Here is a 16,544-nt window from a genome sequence, read left to right on the forward strand (position 1 = left end):
CTGATTTAAACCGTCAGTACAAAAGACTTTCAAAGGGATCTTAAAATATTTTAAATTTGATCTGGCTTTTAAAAATAAGAATACACCTCATTTTATACTGGTATAAGAGAAACGCTTTAATGAAATAAACATAGTAGTATTAATAATGAACATATACTCGTGGGCACTTTAAATAGATTTTTTTTACACAGAAGTAATTTTCAGAGAACAGTCCATAACATGTTTTCTTAGTGAATGGTAATGAATTCCATAAACATTCTTGCTGTACCCAGCCCTTAACTGTTGTTTCCCTCCTAAGTTGGTTAACAATCAATACTGCAAAGGCATTGTCAAGTACAGTGCGTTGCTGAATCCTTCCCTGGTGCTGTTATTTGGCACAAGACTGACACCTAGGGTCTGTTGTGGCTTATTTGTTCTGAGGTTTTCTCTGTTTAACCTTCTGCGTTGGATTTTCTATACTTCAGTCATTGTATTCTGACTCTAGTCTCGAGTCTCTTCTAGTCTCACTTTTTTTTGGCAGCATGATGTAAGTTATTTTGCATATCCTCACAGGAAAATGTGCTTTAAACCATTGCCCCAGTGCAGTACCTGACGATAGAAGTTTTGCTCCAAAATACTTTTCAAGATGATTTCTCTCTAACTCAAATTCTGGCACTTTCCTTTCTCCCTCCATTCCTCCTTCCTTTCCAACTTAGTCTAATTGGCCTATCCCTTCTACAAACAATGAAGACAGTTCTTCCACTTAAGACTGAGGCACACAGTATGACTTCAGATCTTCTTCAGGTATCAGGCATCACGTGATGCACCTCGTATGTTGAATGAAACAAATCTAGGACATATGACATAAATTAAAGTTTTTGAAGATGTTTGCTTAGAATTCTCTTAGCAAATTAGGAAAATACTTTTCAGTTACATTTGGCTTTAAAGTATTTTGGTAATTATTGTCACCAATAGTTTCCTGTACTCTGGCATCCTTCTTTTAGCCATTGGTCTTTTCCATTTACCTTAAATTGTTTTGTTAAAGAAAGCCCTGATGGGTGTATGTCCATTAACGCTTCCATAACTTCTGGAGTTGGATTTTCGGTGACTTAATTGAAAATTAAAAGATTTCTATGGTCTTTCATAGTTAGAAAGTCCTCTTCTGTTTTCGTAAGTATTGTCTTTCTCCTGCAATAGTAAATAACAAGCCATATTTAAGGTTACATAACCAATGACACCATGCTGCAAGCAACGTGCAAACCACAGCGCCATCTTGCGTCCTGGGTCGTAAGTCCCCTTCCTGTAACCTTAAAGGTCCAGTTGCCGTTTTCTCTTTATTTGGAGTAAGATGTGGGAACTGAAAAATAATTTTCTTGTTCAGATGCCATTGTCAAAGCCCTGACTTAAAACTTTAAAATTCCCACTTCCAGCCCTGTCTTCAGGCCTTAACTTGGCCTCCTTGCTGAAAAGTGCCCCAGCATCAATATGAATAGAGCATGAGCAGGCGCTTATAATTATTCGGAGTGGCGTCTTAGGTAATTAAACCACCTGCTTATGTGTCGTATATACATTGAAGGATGAAGTGGCTACTTAAGACAATGTTCTTTCCAGGAAGAAAATCCTTTTTAAAAATTGGATTTTAAAGAACACCTCATATCAGAATTCTGTTTCATCTGGCCTCATGGCTGCTTTTTAATAGAAAAATATCTCTACTAATATATAAGTTCATTATTTTGTATACATTTTAATTTAAATCTGAGCAGTCTGATCATGCGTCATGGAAACCATCTGCACTCCTAGCTCTAAAACAACATCTTCTTTGAAAAACCTGTTTCTATAGGACTTTAAAGAAACACCATAAGAACATATTATAGTCAGTATTAAAGTATTCCCCCATCATTCCAACCCCAAAGACTGAAGAAATGCTCATTTTAAATTTTTATTAGTTGCATCTTTTCTAATGTGAATTTTTCTGCCTTATTAGCAACAAGTAGTTTTTCTGTATAATTTGATCCACAAATGTTTGCAGCATCTCCTTAATGCTTACTACTGCATGCAAGATACTGTGCAAAGTAGCTTTCAATCCACAAAAGCATCCTTGTCTGTATTAAAAACACTGCCTGTATCCAGTGTTTCTGAAAGATTCCATGTCACTAAGATGCCAGCCTGGTGTCTACTTAATGCATCAGATAACCTCTGTTATGTAGTTATCAAAGCAGGTTCTATATAAAAATGCCTTTTGTGAAAGTCCTCTTTTAGACTCTTCTAAAGGAAAATTTGACTTATCGACAGCTTATTGGCAGCTTAGGTTTTTTTTTTTTTTTTTTAAGTTAAACATGCTTTATATCTGTATTACATCTTTTGGATATTTTTACACTTACAGGCTGTTGGCTTCTTTCCACGTGTCTCTTATTGTATAGTTCTTGAGCAATTTCCTGAAAAATACGCCGAGCACTCTTTTTCTGTAAATACAAATAAGAAAAAAATGTGTCTCTCTCAGGACTAAAAGCAGCTGATTCCTGCACATCATCTGAGACCTCTTCTTTCTTTACTACCACCAGTTACAGAAACTAGCCCCCAGCCAGCACATCTGTACCTGCTGTTAACTCTTATATTTTGAGTATATCAAGTAGAATTTATGATTGAAAACTATTTACATCATATTTTACCGCTTGAGTTATCATTTTTCTCAACAATAGGAAACAGTATCTATGGTTGAAAGTGACCATGATGTTCGATGTTTCTTAAATTATTTTGGATTTGAAATAGTTACAATGAACCACAGTTTGAAAGATATTTTACAAATATTAGTCTGTACCTTTTGTGAATCCTCTGTTTCTTTCTTTCTTAGAGTGTTAGATTTTGACTGTCAGGAAGAAAAAAAAAGTCTTATAAGACATTTTATACACTCAAAAACATTGTGGCAGGTATCTCATAGCATAATAAGGTAAAACTAACTTAATATTTAAATACTATTCATTAACAGTTAATTTTTGTGTCATTTCTGAGATGCTTTTATTAATAAAATTGTTCAAATTGATACTGATTGTAGGATTCATAGTAATCCTAATATAACATATAGCATGCCCCCTCTCATAGCATGTGAACAGCCACAAGATATTCTTTTTCAAAACCTTTAGGCCTTTTAAAAATCTTTTAAGGCAGTTTCTGACCTCTTTGTTAACCACTTTTTCTCTTAAAGACTGTCCTTAGGCCTTTCATGGATGACAGTAACCCTCCTCCCCTTCCAGCAGAAAGATACCATGGAAGACGGTTATTAAGAAGGATCTCTTATTCTCATATTACTGGGTTTTGAAAAGAAAACCCTGTGAATCATGTACTCTGGTTAATAATAATCTCAGTGATGAAAATTTGTGCTTTCTTCTGTAGACCTCTCCTGCAGGTGGCATTCCTGCAGATGCAAAGGAGGGTGTTAATTAGGTGAGCTAATTTCCAAGACTCCCAGTGTGTGGAGGGATGGAAATTATTTCCTTATGATAATATTTAAGGCCATAGGGACACCCAATGCAAAGCAATTTGACTTACTTTGGCGAGGACGATGAAGACCCCGAATACACCAGTGACGTAGACACACAGCAGCGATAAGAGAATCGTCGGTGCTAAGAGTTCCTTGCTGAGAACCTTTGTATCTTTGTTAATTACAGGCACAGAAAGAGCCACAGTCACTATTGAAACGTATTATTGCAAATAACACATGTAAAGTATAACTGAACTACATGTTAGAGGAGAAACATAAACTTACTCTATGTGGCTGTTCATGTAAAAATTTACCCAGGGTCTCTTAATTCAGAAAACACTCAAGTATATGATATGGTTAAAGCCAGTTCCTTAAGCCTTTAAATGTATTATGCCAAAAATGTTGTTTGTTTTTAAAACTAAAAAATTTTAACAATTCAGTTAGTTATTTGTCATAATGCTAAGAATCCTTTTTTATATAAAGTGTTGCTTAAAGTTAAACACTTCAAGACAGTTTGTTCAAGAGTGTTTAAAATTTCTTTTAGTAGATATGATGTACAAGTGTCACCAAGAGTCTTTTTATGGAGTTAAGATCCTCTCCCACGTGAATCTCTAACCTTGAACTGTTTCGTACACGTGGATGAATAGTGCCGTCTGTGAAAGAACCCGAGAAGGTGTGCACTGAAGATCTTAGTGCTCGCTGCACACTTACAAGGCAGGCATCGCTACATGTGCCCCTTCGTTCTAAGGAGGTTCTGGAAGTGGCATTATTGAATCCACTTGCACGTTCTGAATTTCCCCCTCCTTGCAGGGGGTGTCCTGCGCTCCGTGTAGGGATGAAGTAACACCGTGTCTTCAAGTACCTGATTATCTGAAGTACAAATTCCAATTAGATTTGTAATTATTATCTGAATAATTTGTACTTTTCAACTAAATATCCCATAGGTGCTTATCCTGTGAGCTCAATTTATACAACATACATTTTTGTTGTGAAACCAACAAAAATGTATTTGTAAAACTAAAAAAAAAAAGTTTCAAGTGTGAAATTAGGAGCTCTGTAGAAAAGGCAGGAAATTACCTTGTCTTTTTAGCAGTGAGCTCATTTCCACTCCTGAAGTAGAATGTCTGTTCATGTGAGCTTGCAGGTTAGAGACCTTCTTCTCTTTACCGAACATTTTTTCTTTTGGCTAATATTTTTTATAGAAGACTAATGCATACTAATCTCCGGAGTTGTCATGTGTTTGTTTTAATACCTGTGGCTAACATTTATTGAGTACTTGCTGTAAGCCAGGCACCATTAAAAGTGCTTTATGTGCATTAGGTCATTTATAATGTACCTTACAGGTAAGAATAAACTAAGGTTAAATGACAATGGAGTATCAAAAGCCCATTAGAACACTAAAAGAGGGATTACAAGACAGAACGATCCAGGTTCCTTAAAATCCTATTTTAAAACCAAAAGGCGGTTAACTTGAGTTTATGTTTTAATGATCTCAGGGCTTATCATACCAGAGTTTTTTTTTTTTTTTTTTTTTTTTTTAAAGAAAAGAGATCCAAACAAAGCACAGAGTACTGCCCTTCTCATCTTTCTCCCAAAATCATGTGAAGCTTTTTTTCTTGAAATTTGTTAATTTCTTACTTTATAGGACTTTAGCTTAAGTTCAGTATCCTCATGAAAGTGTCATGGATCTTAGTAAATCTCAAGAAGCCAGAGCCACACCGACCCCCTTTTTGTTCTCCGTCCATGCAGAGGGAGTAGGGTCAGGGATTCCCCAGTGGCTTCTCCTAAAATTTGTGTTTATTCTCCCGAATGCATATTTATTTCTGGGTCCAGTTGACTGATAACTTACGCCTCTCAACTGCTTTGTTCTAGATGGCGCAGTGCCAGGCCAGTTCCTGACAAGGCTGATAGTTAATCATCACATTTCAATCAGTGTGATAAACAGAAAGGAGGACATAGTTGGTCAGCCTTCAGTACTAAAGTCTGGACGTTGGAAGAGAATATAGCACCTGCCATAACCCTGACTCTGTGTCTGTGGAGGCTGGGAGATGGGGTCGGAGTAGCTCTTTAATCCAAATTTCATGTTGGCTTGTGTGCAGATCATGTCCTTCACTGGCTCTGGTATTAAGGTTAGCAAATTGATCTCATCATCTCTGCATTAGAAGCATGTAATGCGTTTGAGGGCTGAGCAGAATGCAGTGTACGGGAGTAAAACCTTGACTGACCTCTTACCACCAGCACCGTCCCTTCTCCAGTCCCCTTAGCTCTCGGTCCCGCTGAGCTGGGAAACGCTACTCCACAGATGTAGATGGCACTGTCATCGAAAGCCACCCTGTTTATAGTGAGGGAAACCTTGTCTTGTGCCAAATTCACAACTGTGAATTTGTCTGTCTCCTTTGTGCATCCATCCAAGCACAGGTTCTCAGGCTGGTGAGCGCCGTAGCGAAACCACAGGATTGCTGGTTGCTCTGCAGGGCACCCCGCTGTGGAGAAGGAGCACTGCATGGTCACGGGCTTTTGGGTGTAGTTCACGTCCAGGTAAGGCGGTTGGTAGATTGAGACGATACAGTCGCCTGCAGCACCTGTGGGAGGAAGCGGATGATCCATGTCAAGTGGCTTCTGCTTTATCATCGTTTTGGAGCAGAGGAATCTATTGAAACCCATTGCTTGCTTTTTTTTTACCTCACTCCCAGCACAAACAAGACTGTAAAAGTAGACAATGGTGCTAGTGTTTTATATTAACCATAAATGGAGTATAACCTTAAAAAATTACGAATCACTATATTGTACACCTATAACTTGTGTTGTACATCAACTTTACTTCAATAAAAAAAAAATTTGTATAGAAAGAAGTAGACACTCGTGTTCCTCACTTTTCTGACCGCAGCCTGCTGGTGTGCTGTGATGTCTGGTCCTTGAAGGCAGCCCCAGAGAGGTCCTGGGAATCAGCATCATCACGAGCGGAGTTGGCAGCAGATCCAGAGTCAGCAGTTCAGGGTCCATGTGTGCACTTTGATGTACTTACAGGCTTTCCTTTGATCTCCCTGTGCAGATCACTTGCCCTGTCAGAGCCTGTTTCCTCATCTGTACCCCTGGCCTCATAGGAGTGTTGTATTTGATGTGGTGACAGGTACCAGAGCCCCTCATGCAGATGTCATGGCAGGTGATTGAGCACATGAGCAGCAGAGGTCTTTTTGTTTTGTTTTTTTATGCCTTGTGGAGATTGTGATTGTTAGGGACTCATGGCAGTTCACAATTGTTCCTTTGTGGTTGTCCCAGTGGGATGCATTGTAAAAGGCAAGGTGTATATCTGGGAAAAGACAGCCCTGGCTTAACCTACAGCATCTTCGGTTGCTGGTTACTGAGCAGAGGCCTAAAGCTGGTGGTGCTGGGGCCCGGCAGTCTGAATTTTTTCCTGGCACTTGCACACTACTTTGTAGTCACTTGTAGGTTTCATCTTACTTGATAAGCAGTATTGTGAGCATGAAAACACACTTGAGTTTAAATCTTAACTCTGCCAGTTCCTAGTTCTCTGGTCTGTAGCAAAATGGGCATAGTGTTGGGCACCTCGTTGGTTTAGCAAGAAGTTTAAGTGAGGCCATCAATGCATATGAAGCATTTACTTACCTGAATCTTAGTATTTAATAAAAGGTAGCTGTTTCTGCTCCCACCACTATTCCTGTTCCCACTGTGCCACATGCCCATTTTAGAGATAATTGTGGGCATCTCAGCAAGGTGTTGGCAGGGCTGGAACTAGACACTCAGGCCAGTGCTCTCTCCACTACGTGCTGCGCCCATGTCATAGCGGTGGGTCCCCACCTTGGCCGTCTGATTCCAGGCATGTGAAGCTGGAAAGCCACTCAGGTGTTTATAAATTGAAAGGCCTGCCCTCAGCCCTCTTTGGGGCAAGGGAAGCTCTATGTGAAATAGAATTGCTTGAGACAAATGAGAATTTTTGCATGTTTTCAGTCTGACTCTGCCTAGTTATATGTTTCCAAGTGGTCTTATTTGTCTGAGTTTGTCCTTTGCTCCTGTAAGTGAAATTGAAAAGTAGTGCCAGGGGACTGATGCTTAAGTTTCAGATGGGCTTTTAGTATTTGTACAATTGAAGATGAGCTGGTGACCTGATAAATATAAACCAGATGAGAGGGTAGAGGCCCCTGAAGACCAGGCTTCTCACTCCTAAGTCTGATAAATACAGCTGCATGTCTCCTACCCAGACTCAGTCACCTTAGGAGCAGAGAAGCACTTTAAAGGTGTAGTGATCACTGTGCATGGGAAATGTGAAATGGAGGTGGGCCTGCCAAGAACGTCACAGTTGACCAGCAGTGTCCCCCGTCCCAGGTTCTCTGTGAGAGCCTTTAAAAGGCAGTGTTAAACTGCCTTTAACTCTTCTCTTGGAGAACTAACGCTCCGGAGGGTAAAATCCGTATTTGCAACTTAGGAGTTTCACATTCCGCTCATTTCCGACTTCCCCTCCGTTAGCCCCAGTAGGAGAAAACCAGTTGCAGTGGTTTCCTGTGAGAGCCAGGCTGAAGACACCGTGAGCCAAACCCCCCGCCCCCAGCCACTTTCGCAACGTCTTAGCGGAAAAAGAGAAGTCTGGATAACATGTCACACCACAGCCCACTCCCCCAAAAAGTTTCTCTTTAAGAATCACATTCTGTAGGATTGTTTTTTTGTTTTTGTTTTTAAAGCACAGCACCTTCTGAAAACCTTAAAAGTTTCTCTCGTTGCTGGAGGGAATAAAAAAAGATTACTGTTGTTGAAGACCAAGGTAGAAAATATGTAGAAAACTAATTTTTGATACTTAGAAAAATCTTTATGGAAAATTCTGAACATATGTTGAAGCAGCCGCCAGCACAGCAAGTTCCCCACGGTCACCCGGCTGCAGCCCAGTCTGGTTCCAGCCCTCTGCCCTGCTTGTTCCTTCTCTCCCAGACTATTTGGAGCAAATTCCAGCTACGTTATCTGCACATCTTTTAGAATATATCTTTTAAAGATAATGATTCTTCTTTAAAATCATATTAATTCAAACAGTCTATAAGAGTAATATGTACTTATTGGGGAGAAAATTGACTATTACTGAAAGTAGGACAAAAAGTATCACCCATAGTTTTTTCGCACCACCCGCATCACTGTTAACACTTTGATGTATTTCTTTACAGATGAGAAAAAATAATTTTAAGAGCTCTTGCTCTCTTTCCTGCCCTGTGACCCAAACTTTGTGAGCAAATCTGAGATTGTTAAATTTATGAGAACTGTGATGAATTGTGATGTAGGAAACATTTTCTCTTTCACAGAGAAAAAACAAGTATAGGCAGAATTTAAAAAATAGGTATGTTATGGAATGGTTATTCTCCAAGGAGGGAGCCATTGCAGTTTTTTTTTTTTTTAATGACAAGCACTTTAATTTGTAGAAATTCCGCTTTTCAGAAATGCTGTGCTTTAAAAATATTCATCAAGTATTATTTCATACAGAGCGAGTCTGTCTGAACGGGCTCTAAATTGTTGATGACTAGCACGTGATTTTATGAATATTTTCAGCCCTTTGTTTAGTGAGATGCTCTTCTCCAAAGCAGCATAATAGCAAAGAGAATTTTCAATGTTCATCTGAAATTTTTCTCAGCTATTTATTACCTCTTTCTCTGAGGAAAAAGGAAATTTATCACCTTAGACAATGTCCATAATGTTACACATTTAAAAATTAATCCACTGGGGCTTAAAATATAAATGAATCAGGCAAAAAATAGCAATTGATTTAAATAAAATGGAGGAGAAAAAAAGAACCTTACCGACAGAAAATAGAATCAGATTGATTCCCAGGCTGAGAATGATCTTGCCTCCGTTCACAGCCTCCATTTCTGTGTGTATGTGTGACGTGGGGGGAGTGTGCATTTGAAAAGAGTTGGCTTTTTTTTTCCTCTTTTTTTAGAAAGGAAGAACCAAAGAGAGGAACTCTTATTAAGGAACCATAATCGAGAACTTTTTGAAATTGTGTAAAGATTGATTGTAACCCAGTTTCACCATTTAAAGTTGAGATTTTTAACCTAGAGCACATTTCTAAATGTTCATATGATACATTTTTCTTGGATTTTACAAATCCTCAAAGGTCTTAGATGTTTCGATGTTGATTTACATGTGACGCATATTCTCAGGAAGTGTTTTTTTTTTCTGTCCTTGAAACTGCATTCCTTCCCCGCCCCCCCCCCATTTTCTTTATTGACGTATAGTCAGCTTACAATGTTGTGTAATTTCTGGTGTTTGTCATACATACATATATTCCTTTTCATATTCTTTTTCATTATAGACTACTACAAGATACTGAACATAGTTCCCTGTGCTGTACAGAGTAAATTTGTTGTTCATCTATTTTATATATAGTAGTTAGTATCTGCTGACTAGTAGTTCAGACCAGGAACTTCTAGTTTATCCCTTCCCACCCCTTTTCCTCCATGGCAACCATAAGTTTGTTTTCCGTGTCTGTGAGTCTATTTCTGTTTTGTAAATAAGTTTCTTTTGTGTCTTTTTTTTTTTAAGATTCCACATATAAGTGATACCATACGGTATGTTTTTTCTCTTTCTGACCTATTTCACTTAGAATGACGATCTCCAAGTCCATCCATGTATCTGCAAATGGTATTATTTTTTATGGCTGAGTAGTGTTCCATTGTATATGTATACCACAATGTCTTTATCCAGTCATCTGTCAATGGGCATTTAGGTTGTTTCCATGTTTAGGTTGTCTTGGCTGTTGTAAATAGGGCTGCAGTAAACACTGGGGTTACATGTATCTTTCCCAATTAGAGTTCCCCCAGCAAGTACTGGTTGACAGATAATTCATACTTTAAATTTCCAGAGTTCAGTCGCTGGTCTTGGGGCACCTACTGTGTGCTTAGTGCTGGGCCAGTAACTGCTGGAGATTGAGAAGCAGAAGGAAGGGTCATCAAATAGAGACAAGAGTAATTTGTGAACAGTACATCATGGTGCAATGAAGAAAATAAGTTGTGTGTCATTAAGTAGTTGTGCCCCAGTTTTGTGTGACCTCTTTTATTTTATTGTGCTGTGAAACAAATGTGTGGAATCTGTCATCCCCAGCCCCCCACCCCAGCCCTGGCTCCCCCTGCTCTTGGAGGCTTCATCTTCATTCTTTGTAAGCAGCGGAAACTGACTCTGCCTGGCTTAAGCAAAAAGGAAATTTATTGAAAGGATTTGGGGGTAGCTGAAGAGAGTCACTGGGAGGACTGGGGAATCGTATATCAGGTCTACAGCCAAGAAAAACGCCCCCAGACACACTGTAAAACCGATCTGAAGATCACACTGCCACCGCCAAGCACTAGCTGTGCCCTGGACCAAAGTCTGTCATTAGTACCGCTCAACGCTGCGCCAGCCGCTTGGTCTCACGCCTCCCCAGAGAACAAGCCTCACGTCCTCACTTCTCTGGGTCACTGGCTCCGCGTCCCAGGTCTCAAGGTAGTGTGTCTGAGCGTAGGTCATGTGCCCGTGCCTTAGCTTCAAGAAAGGCGGGGAAAGCTGCTTCCCCAGGCTTTGCCTCCCACCTGGACTCTTACCTAGGAAGAGGGGTGCTGGACCACCAAAAAGAATGAAACTTTCCGCTGTAGAGTTTGTGCTCTTGACGCCTGTTGACTGTATATTTTCTCACTTGCAGAAAGTTATTCTCAGTCTGAATTTAGTAACACTTCTAATCTTATTGTGTAATTTTTTTACATCACCATAACATCTAAAAGCACCCCCAAATTTACATAAACCCATTATGTATGTGTGTGTTTGTCTGTAGTCAATTCTTGATGTTTCTATATGAACTTGAAGACCTTATCTAGCCCCCCAGTTCCTGGGCATCTGATGCTCATGGATTTGGAAATGACTAACATAGACCTGAGTTACTGTTGCAAGAAATGCTAGGTTGACTCTCCATTCTAGTGTTGTAACTCCCCTCTGGTTCTGGCGTTTGACTTTTATGAAATTGTTCTGAAAAGTTAGTGAGTACGTTAACCTCCCTTGAAAAACAGTGAATGGTCTGTTTTTAGAAGTTAAAATCCTTCATATCCTGTTTTTATTTTTAGCCTGGTAAACCTCTCCAGTTAATATGGTGCCTAACTTTACTATATTAGTGGCATTTTCTTGCATTTATCCAAAACTCTCTTTCAGTTTTTATATGTTTCTCTCTGCTTCAGTATTCCAGTAGTTAATGAGCAGTCTTCCAAATCTATTAACCATTCCACCTCAGTCAGTATAAGGGAGGGGGATATCTGAATGACAGTTTTAAAGAAAAGTGTAGTGTGGGCTTTGGATCCAGTTAAACCAAGGATTACATTTGTGCTCCGATGTTCATTAACCTTGCAAGCTCCGGCCCGTTCTTCAGCCCTGCTAAGTCTGTACTCCTCTCTGCCCTCCAGCCTCCAGAGTATCTGGGAGCTGGTTCATCAAGGCACCCAGTGCTTGGCACGTACCAAGTCCTTGGCTAATATTGTTCTTCTCTTCTGTCTTTAAATAATTTGTTTGTTCAAGAATTTAACTTAATATTTTTATTTGTTTTAGTAGGTGGCAAGTGGGATAAGCCGTCAGAAATTTTGGAAATCAAGGGACAGAATTGGGAAGAACAAGTGAACAGTCTGCCTGAAGTTTTCAGAAAAGCTGGTTTTGCTATCGAGGCTTTTACCAGACTGCCGTACCTGTGTGAAGGCGACATGTACAACGACTACTACGTTCTGGATGACGCCGTCTTTGTTCTCAAACCAGTGTAAGCACGAGGAGGTTGAAGTCCTCGGAGTCCACCCCAAGAATGTATGCTCTGGAAGAGGGTCTGCGTTCGCGATTATGTGAAGGGAGGATCTTTGGGGACTGCCATTCTCAGTATCATGTAGGAATTTAAAAAGCCAAAATACTAATTATTTCTTTGTAGTGTGTAAAAGGAATGTTTTTAAAAAACAAAAACCCAACTCTTTAAGGATTTTTATCAACTCTACCCGGCAATGCAGGTCACACTCCAATTATGGAAGATATTTTTTATACTTAATTGCAGTAGGGACTCATTCCCAGTCAAAGCAATAGTCATGACTTCACATGGAACCAGTAAATACGGATTGTTTTTAATAAAATGAAGAGACTGGCAATAAAACTGTCCGTGCAATCGCAAATATTGGTTATAAGATGTAGCCTCTGATACTCTCTCATGTTTAGGAATTCTGTCATTATTCAAGAAAATGTTTTTAATCACGCTAATAAACTTTTTTGGAGATGACTTTGGCATTGTGTTTGAGTTACTGTACGGCTCCCCTAGCATCTTTCACTGCTTTAGCTTCAGGAGTAACCAAGTATGGTGGCATCACGTGAAAGATGCAGTCGACTTGAGTATGTGGTGAAGGAAGGCTTTAGACTGGGGGTGGGGGCGTTATTGTAAATTGTGGTGAACACTGAGGCAATCTAGACCACCCTCAAAAGAATAACCTCATTCAGCTATAGTACTTCAGGGACCACCTCTACTCCCCCAATTCATGTTGTTTTGGGAAACGCAGGACCCTGGGTTCTGACTTTGTGATAGGGTGCATGCTACGCTCAGAATTTTGCTGTCCTGGACAGTCTCAGGTTCTCAGAATTGAAACACCCGGTTTTGTCTGCTGACAAAATGCAACTTAAAGATGTTTTAATTCAAGTTCTTACTCTACACTTGTATACCTCTTTCCCAGAGCTTGGCTCTTCTCAAAATCCTTCACTGAGTTTATTATTTGCCAAGAACATGGTTTGAGGAAACCATGTCAGACTCATGCATCCTAGAATCCACGAGTGCCTCCAACCGTGCATCCAGAAATGTTGCTGTGAGGAACTCATTAGCAAGATCAATAGCCATTGTGAATGTTCCAAAGAGCAGAGCACTTAACCCAGAATCTAAAATCTCAGTAATAAAAGAGATGCCAATTCGAGACTGTGGCTATTAACAATATGTTATTCTCACAACTTTATTTCTTTTTTCAGCCAGGTGTTTCATTAAATATTCTCATTTATATGCTCGGAGAAGTCATCAAATCAACACATTGACTGCAACACCTGGGTATAAAGGAGAATTAAAGCCTTGAGAAGAATGACTTTATTATTCATTAAGAACAGCATTCCCATATCCTCACACCAATATCTTCCACTGTTATTGTGTAGTCATGATAAGAGTTGGGTTATGTGATTTATGCAAAAGTGTTAACTGATGCGTTCTAATGCTTTTTGCCAGGAATTCAAGTAAGCGAAGCGCAATACTTAGCACCTTAGATTGTAAAAATAGAGGAAATGAGTAAACTTGATGTAGTTCTTGTACAGTTGAGTTTTGCTTCTTTATAAACTGTCATAATCAGGGGTTGCTGTTTTAGATTGTCCAACAGGAGTGCAAGAGTGATGGGTGTTCAAAGAGGCGGGTTGTTCCAAAATGTTTCATAACTTTGAAATCAAGAATTAATTTCATGGTCTGTTTAAAAAAAACCTCATTCTTTACCCCCCCCCCAATCAGAAAAAGCACATACGTTTATGCATTTCAAAGATAAAAACAGTTTCTCCAAATCTGAGATCCTCTGAAAACCAACTTCTTAAAAGTGCCGGTTTTTGGTGAAAATTTAAACCAGCGAATCCGCTCACATTTCCTTCCTGGTCTTGAAAGTCTTGGTGGTGTGTCACGATTCCACTAGATGGCAGTGTTGCTGAGTGTCAATGGCTCTTTTTTTTTTTTTTTTTCCCTAAATGGAATCATGTTTTTCCCCTCCAAAGTACAATAAACTGCCTTCTTGTCTGCACCATGTCTTGTGTATAAGTGCTTCATATCAAGTTAAGGTTGTGCGGGAGAAATTAAGAAGAGCTGTATTTGTGGTCAAAGCAAGCGAACCAGTTGACCTGAAAGGTCACAGAGAAAGGAAATGCAAGCTGCACCTGTGATTCAGGGCGTTTTGCACCTGCAGTTGTCAGCCCCTCAAGTGCTTAGACCACTGATTTCAGAGAAGGGAAGGGAAGAAGACACAATGGCCTTAGTCATTTCTCCCTTGTGCAGAGTAGGTAAGAGGGACAGTGTATTTTCTACCCTTCTCAATGTCACATCAGGTATTACATAAAAGTTGACCTTTAACAGAAAAGAAGCTGGGCTGGGAAAATAAAGTAAAACTTAGTTGTTTCAAGTCATCTTTCTGTGTAAAGCTTTGTTTTCACTGAGTTCCGAGGATAGTGTTTAAATCGACTTGTAATGAAGCAAGATGTTTTCATTAACTGCTTCCCACTGCTTGGTTACCGATAAAAGTATTTCATGATCCTTTTTCTCAAACAGCTATAGCACCTTCAACACGGGCTTCCAGTGGCTAAAGCGACTTAACACGTTTGTGCAGATGCCTAAGTGCCCCGCAAAGAAGCTTTTATCCAATGCACCCATGTTGCAGCTGGAAGATAGTGTGCTGAACCAGGGCTGTCTGGGCTGAGCTGTGCTGCCTAGGAGTGCCCTGAGCACAAACTGGGCTCATAATTGACTTGAAACAAGCAGGATCTTCCATAACTCACAACCAGCTTATCAGAGACACACAATCATGAATTGGCAGAAGGAAGTTCACCCTGTATCCATGCTAAGATCTAAGTGAAAAGATGCACCCAGAATCATTTAGGAGATAATTACCATGATACAAAATTCAACAGCCTGCCTTTTTGCAGTTAGTAGATGGTGAGACAATAGCTAGACAGCAGTGAACAGCGCAATAAAAAATTTCACATCCCCTGTAGCTATTGGTATAGGTGCTTGTATTTTGCTGATTACTTTATCAGTTTTGATTGTGTTGTGTTTGTCTTCTATGAGGAATTGATTCTTTTTAGCTGTCACTTGCTTTTTAATTTAATTTTATTTTTTAAACAGTTTTTTACTGAGTTATAGTCATTTTACAATGTTGTGTCAAATTCCAGTGTAGAGCACAATTTTTCAGTTATACATGAACATACATATATTCATTGTCACTTTTTTTATTTTCACTGTGAGCTACCACAAGATCTTGTATATATTTACCTGTGCTATACAGTATAATCTTGTTTATCTATTCTACATTTTGAAATCCCAGTCTGTCCCTTTCCCACCCCCCGCCCCCTTGGCAACCACAAGTTTGTATTCTATGTCTATGAGTCTGTTTCTGTTTTGTATTTATGTTTTTTTTCCTCTTTTTTTAGGTTCCACATATGAGCGATCTCATATGGTATTTTTATTTTTCTTTCTGGCTTACTTCACTTAGAATGACATTCTCTAGGAACATCCATGTTGCTGTAAATGGCGTTATGGTGTCGGTTTTTATGGCTGAGTAGTATTCCATTGTATAAGTATACCACATCTTCTTTATCCAGTCATCTGTTGGTGGACATTTAGGCTGTTCCCATGTCTTAGCTATTGTAAATAGTGCTGCTATGAACATTGGGGTGCAGGTGTCTTTTTGAAGTAGGGTTCCTTCTGGATATATGCCCAGGAGCGGGATTCCTGGGTCATATGGTAAGTCTATTCCTAGTCTTTTGAGGAATCTCCATACTGTTTTCCACAGTGGCTGCACCAAACTGCATTCCCACCGGCAGTGTAGGAGGGTTCCCTTTTCTCCACAGCCTCTCCAGCATTTGCCATTTGTGGGCTTTTGAATGATGGCCATTCTGGCTGGTGTGAGGTGGATACCTCATTGTAGTTTTGATTTGCATTTCTCTGATAATTATGTCATTTGCTTTTTTAAAATTTATTTTCAAATAAACTTTTATTTTGGAATAATGTTAGATTTGGAGAGATCTTGCAAAGATAGCGCAGAGAGTTCCCGTGTACCCTTTACCCCTCAACATTATCTTGCATAACTGTGGTATGTCTGTCAAAACTGAGAAATTAACATTGATACATTAATGTTAAGTCAACTACAGACTACTGGAATTTTGCCCGTTTTTCCATTAATGACCTTTTTCTGTTCTGGGAATCAATTCAGCATACCACATCCCATTTAGTTGCTCATGTTTAAACTTGTTAGTGTTCCCTGACACAGTACGATTATTTATCTCTTTCTTCCAATTTTTAAATTGTAAAATCACATAAAATTTA

The 16,544-nt window shown here is 39.4% G+C and overlaps 2 protein-coding genes across 6 annotated transcripts in view; one reads left to right on the top strand and one right to left on the bottom strand.

The window, feature by feature from the left end:
• METTL9 (methyltransferase 9, His-X-His N1(pi)-histidine) overlaps positions 1-12,719 on the top strand; it is a 42,743-nt gene extending 30,024 nt beyond the window's left edge. For 4 of the 5 annotated variants that reach the window (XM_064478517.1, XM_064478516.1, XM_031433060.1 and 1 more), the window contains exon 5: positions 12,017-12,719. In XM_064478517.1, the coding sequence (XP_064334587.1) occupies positions 12,017-12,222 (206 nt within the window). In that variant the 3' untranslated portion in view covers positions 12,223-12,719. The remainder of the gene's footprint in view (positions 1-12,016) is intronic. The other variant, XM_031433061.2, reaches the window with a different exon arrangement.
• On the bottom strand, positions 91-9,394 carry IGSF6 (immunoglobulin superfamily member 6). Its single transcript, XM_010983951.3, has 6 exons — positions 9,253-9,394; positions 5,683-6,039; positions 3,526-3,629; positions 2,798-2,845; positions 2,361-2,441; positions 91-1,167 (listed from the first exon to the last, which is right to left on the bottom strand). The coding sequence occupies exons 1-6, from the start codon at positions 9,353-9,355 to the stop codon at positions 1,111-1,113; spliced, it is 750 nt and encodes a 249-aa protein (XP_010982253.2). The 5' UTR covers positions 9,356-9,394; the 3' UTR covers positions 91-1,110.
• Positions 12,720-16,544: the final 3,825 nt, after the last annotated feature.

This window comes from Camelus dromedarius, chromosome 24 (assembly GCF_036321535.1).
Source record: "Camelus dromedarius isolate mCamDro1 chromosome 24, mCamDro1.pat, whole genome shotgun sequence".
Classification (NCBI taxonomy): domain Eukaryota; kingdom Metazoa; phylum Chordata; class Mammalia; order Artiodactyla; family Camelidae; genus Camelus; species Camelus dromedarius.

Bases quoted from the DNA above. Each gene is read 5' to 3' on its own strand.
- IGSF6 (XM_010983951.3), bottom strand. From the start codon at position 9,355: ATGCACACTCCCCCCACGTCACACATACACACAGAAATGGAGGCTGTG. The intron at 2,846-3,525 runs GTAAGTCAAATT...TCTTCCTGACAG, and splicing joins TCTTCATCGTCCTCGCCAAA to TCAAAATCTAACACTCTAAG. The intron at 2,442-2,797 runs GTACAGACTAAT...TTGTATTTACAG, and splicing joins AAACAGAGGATTCACAAAAG to AAAAAGAGTGCTCGGCGTAT.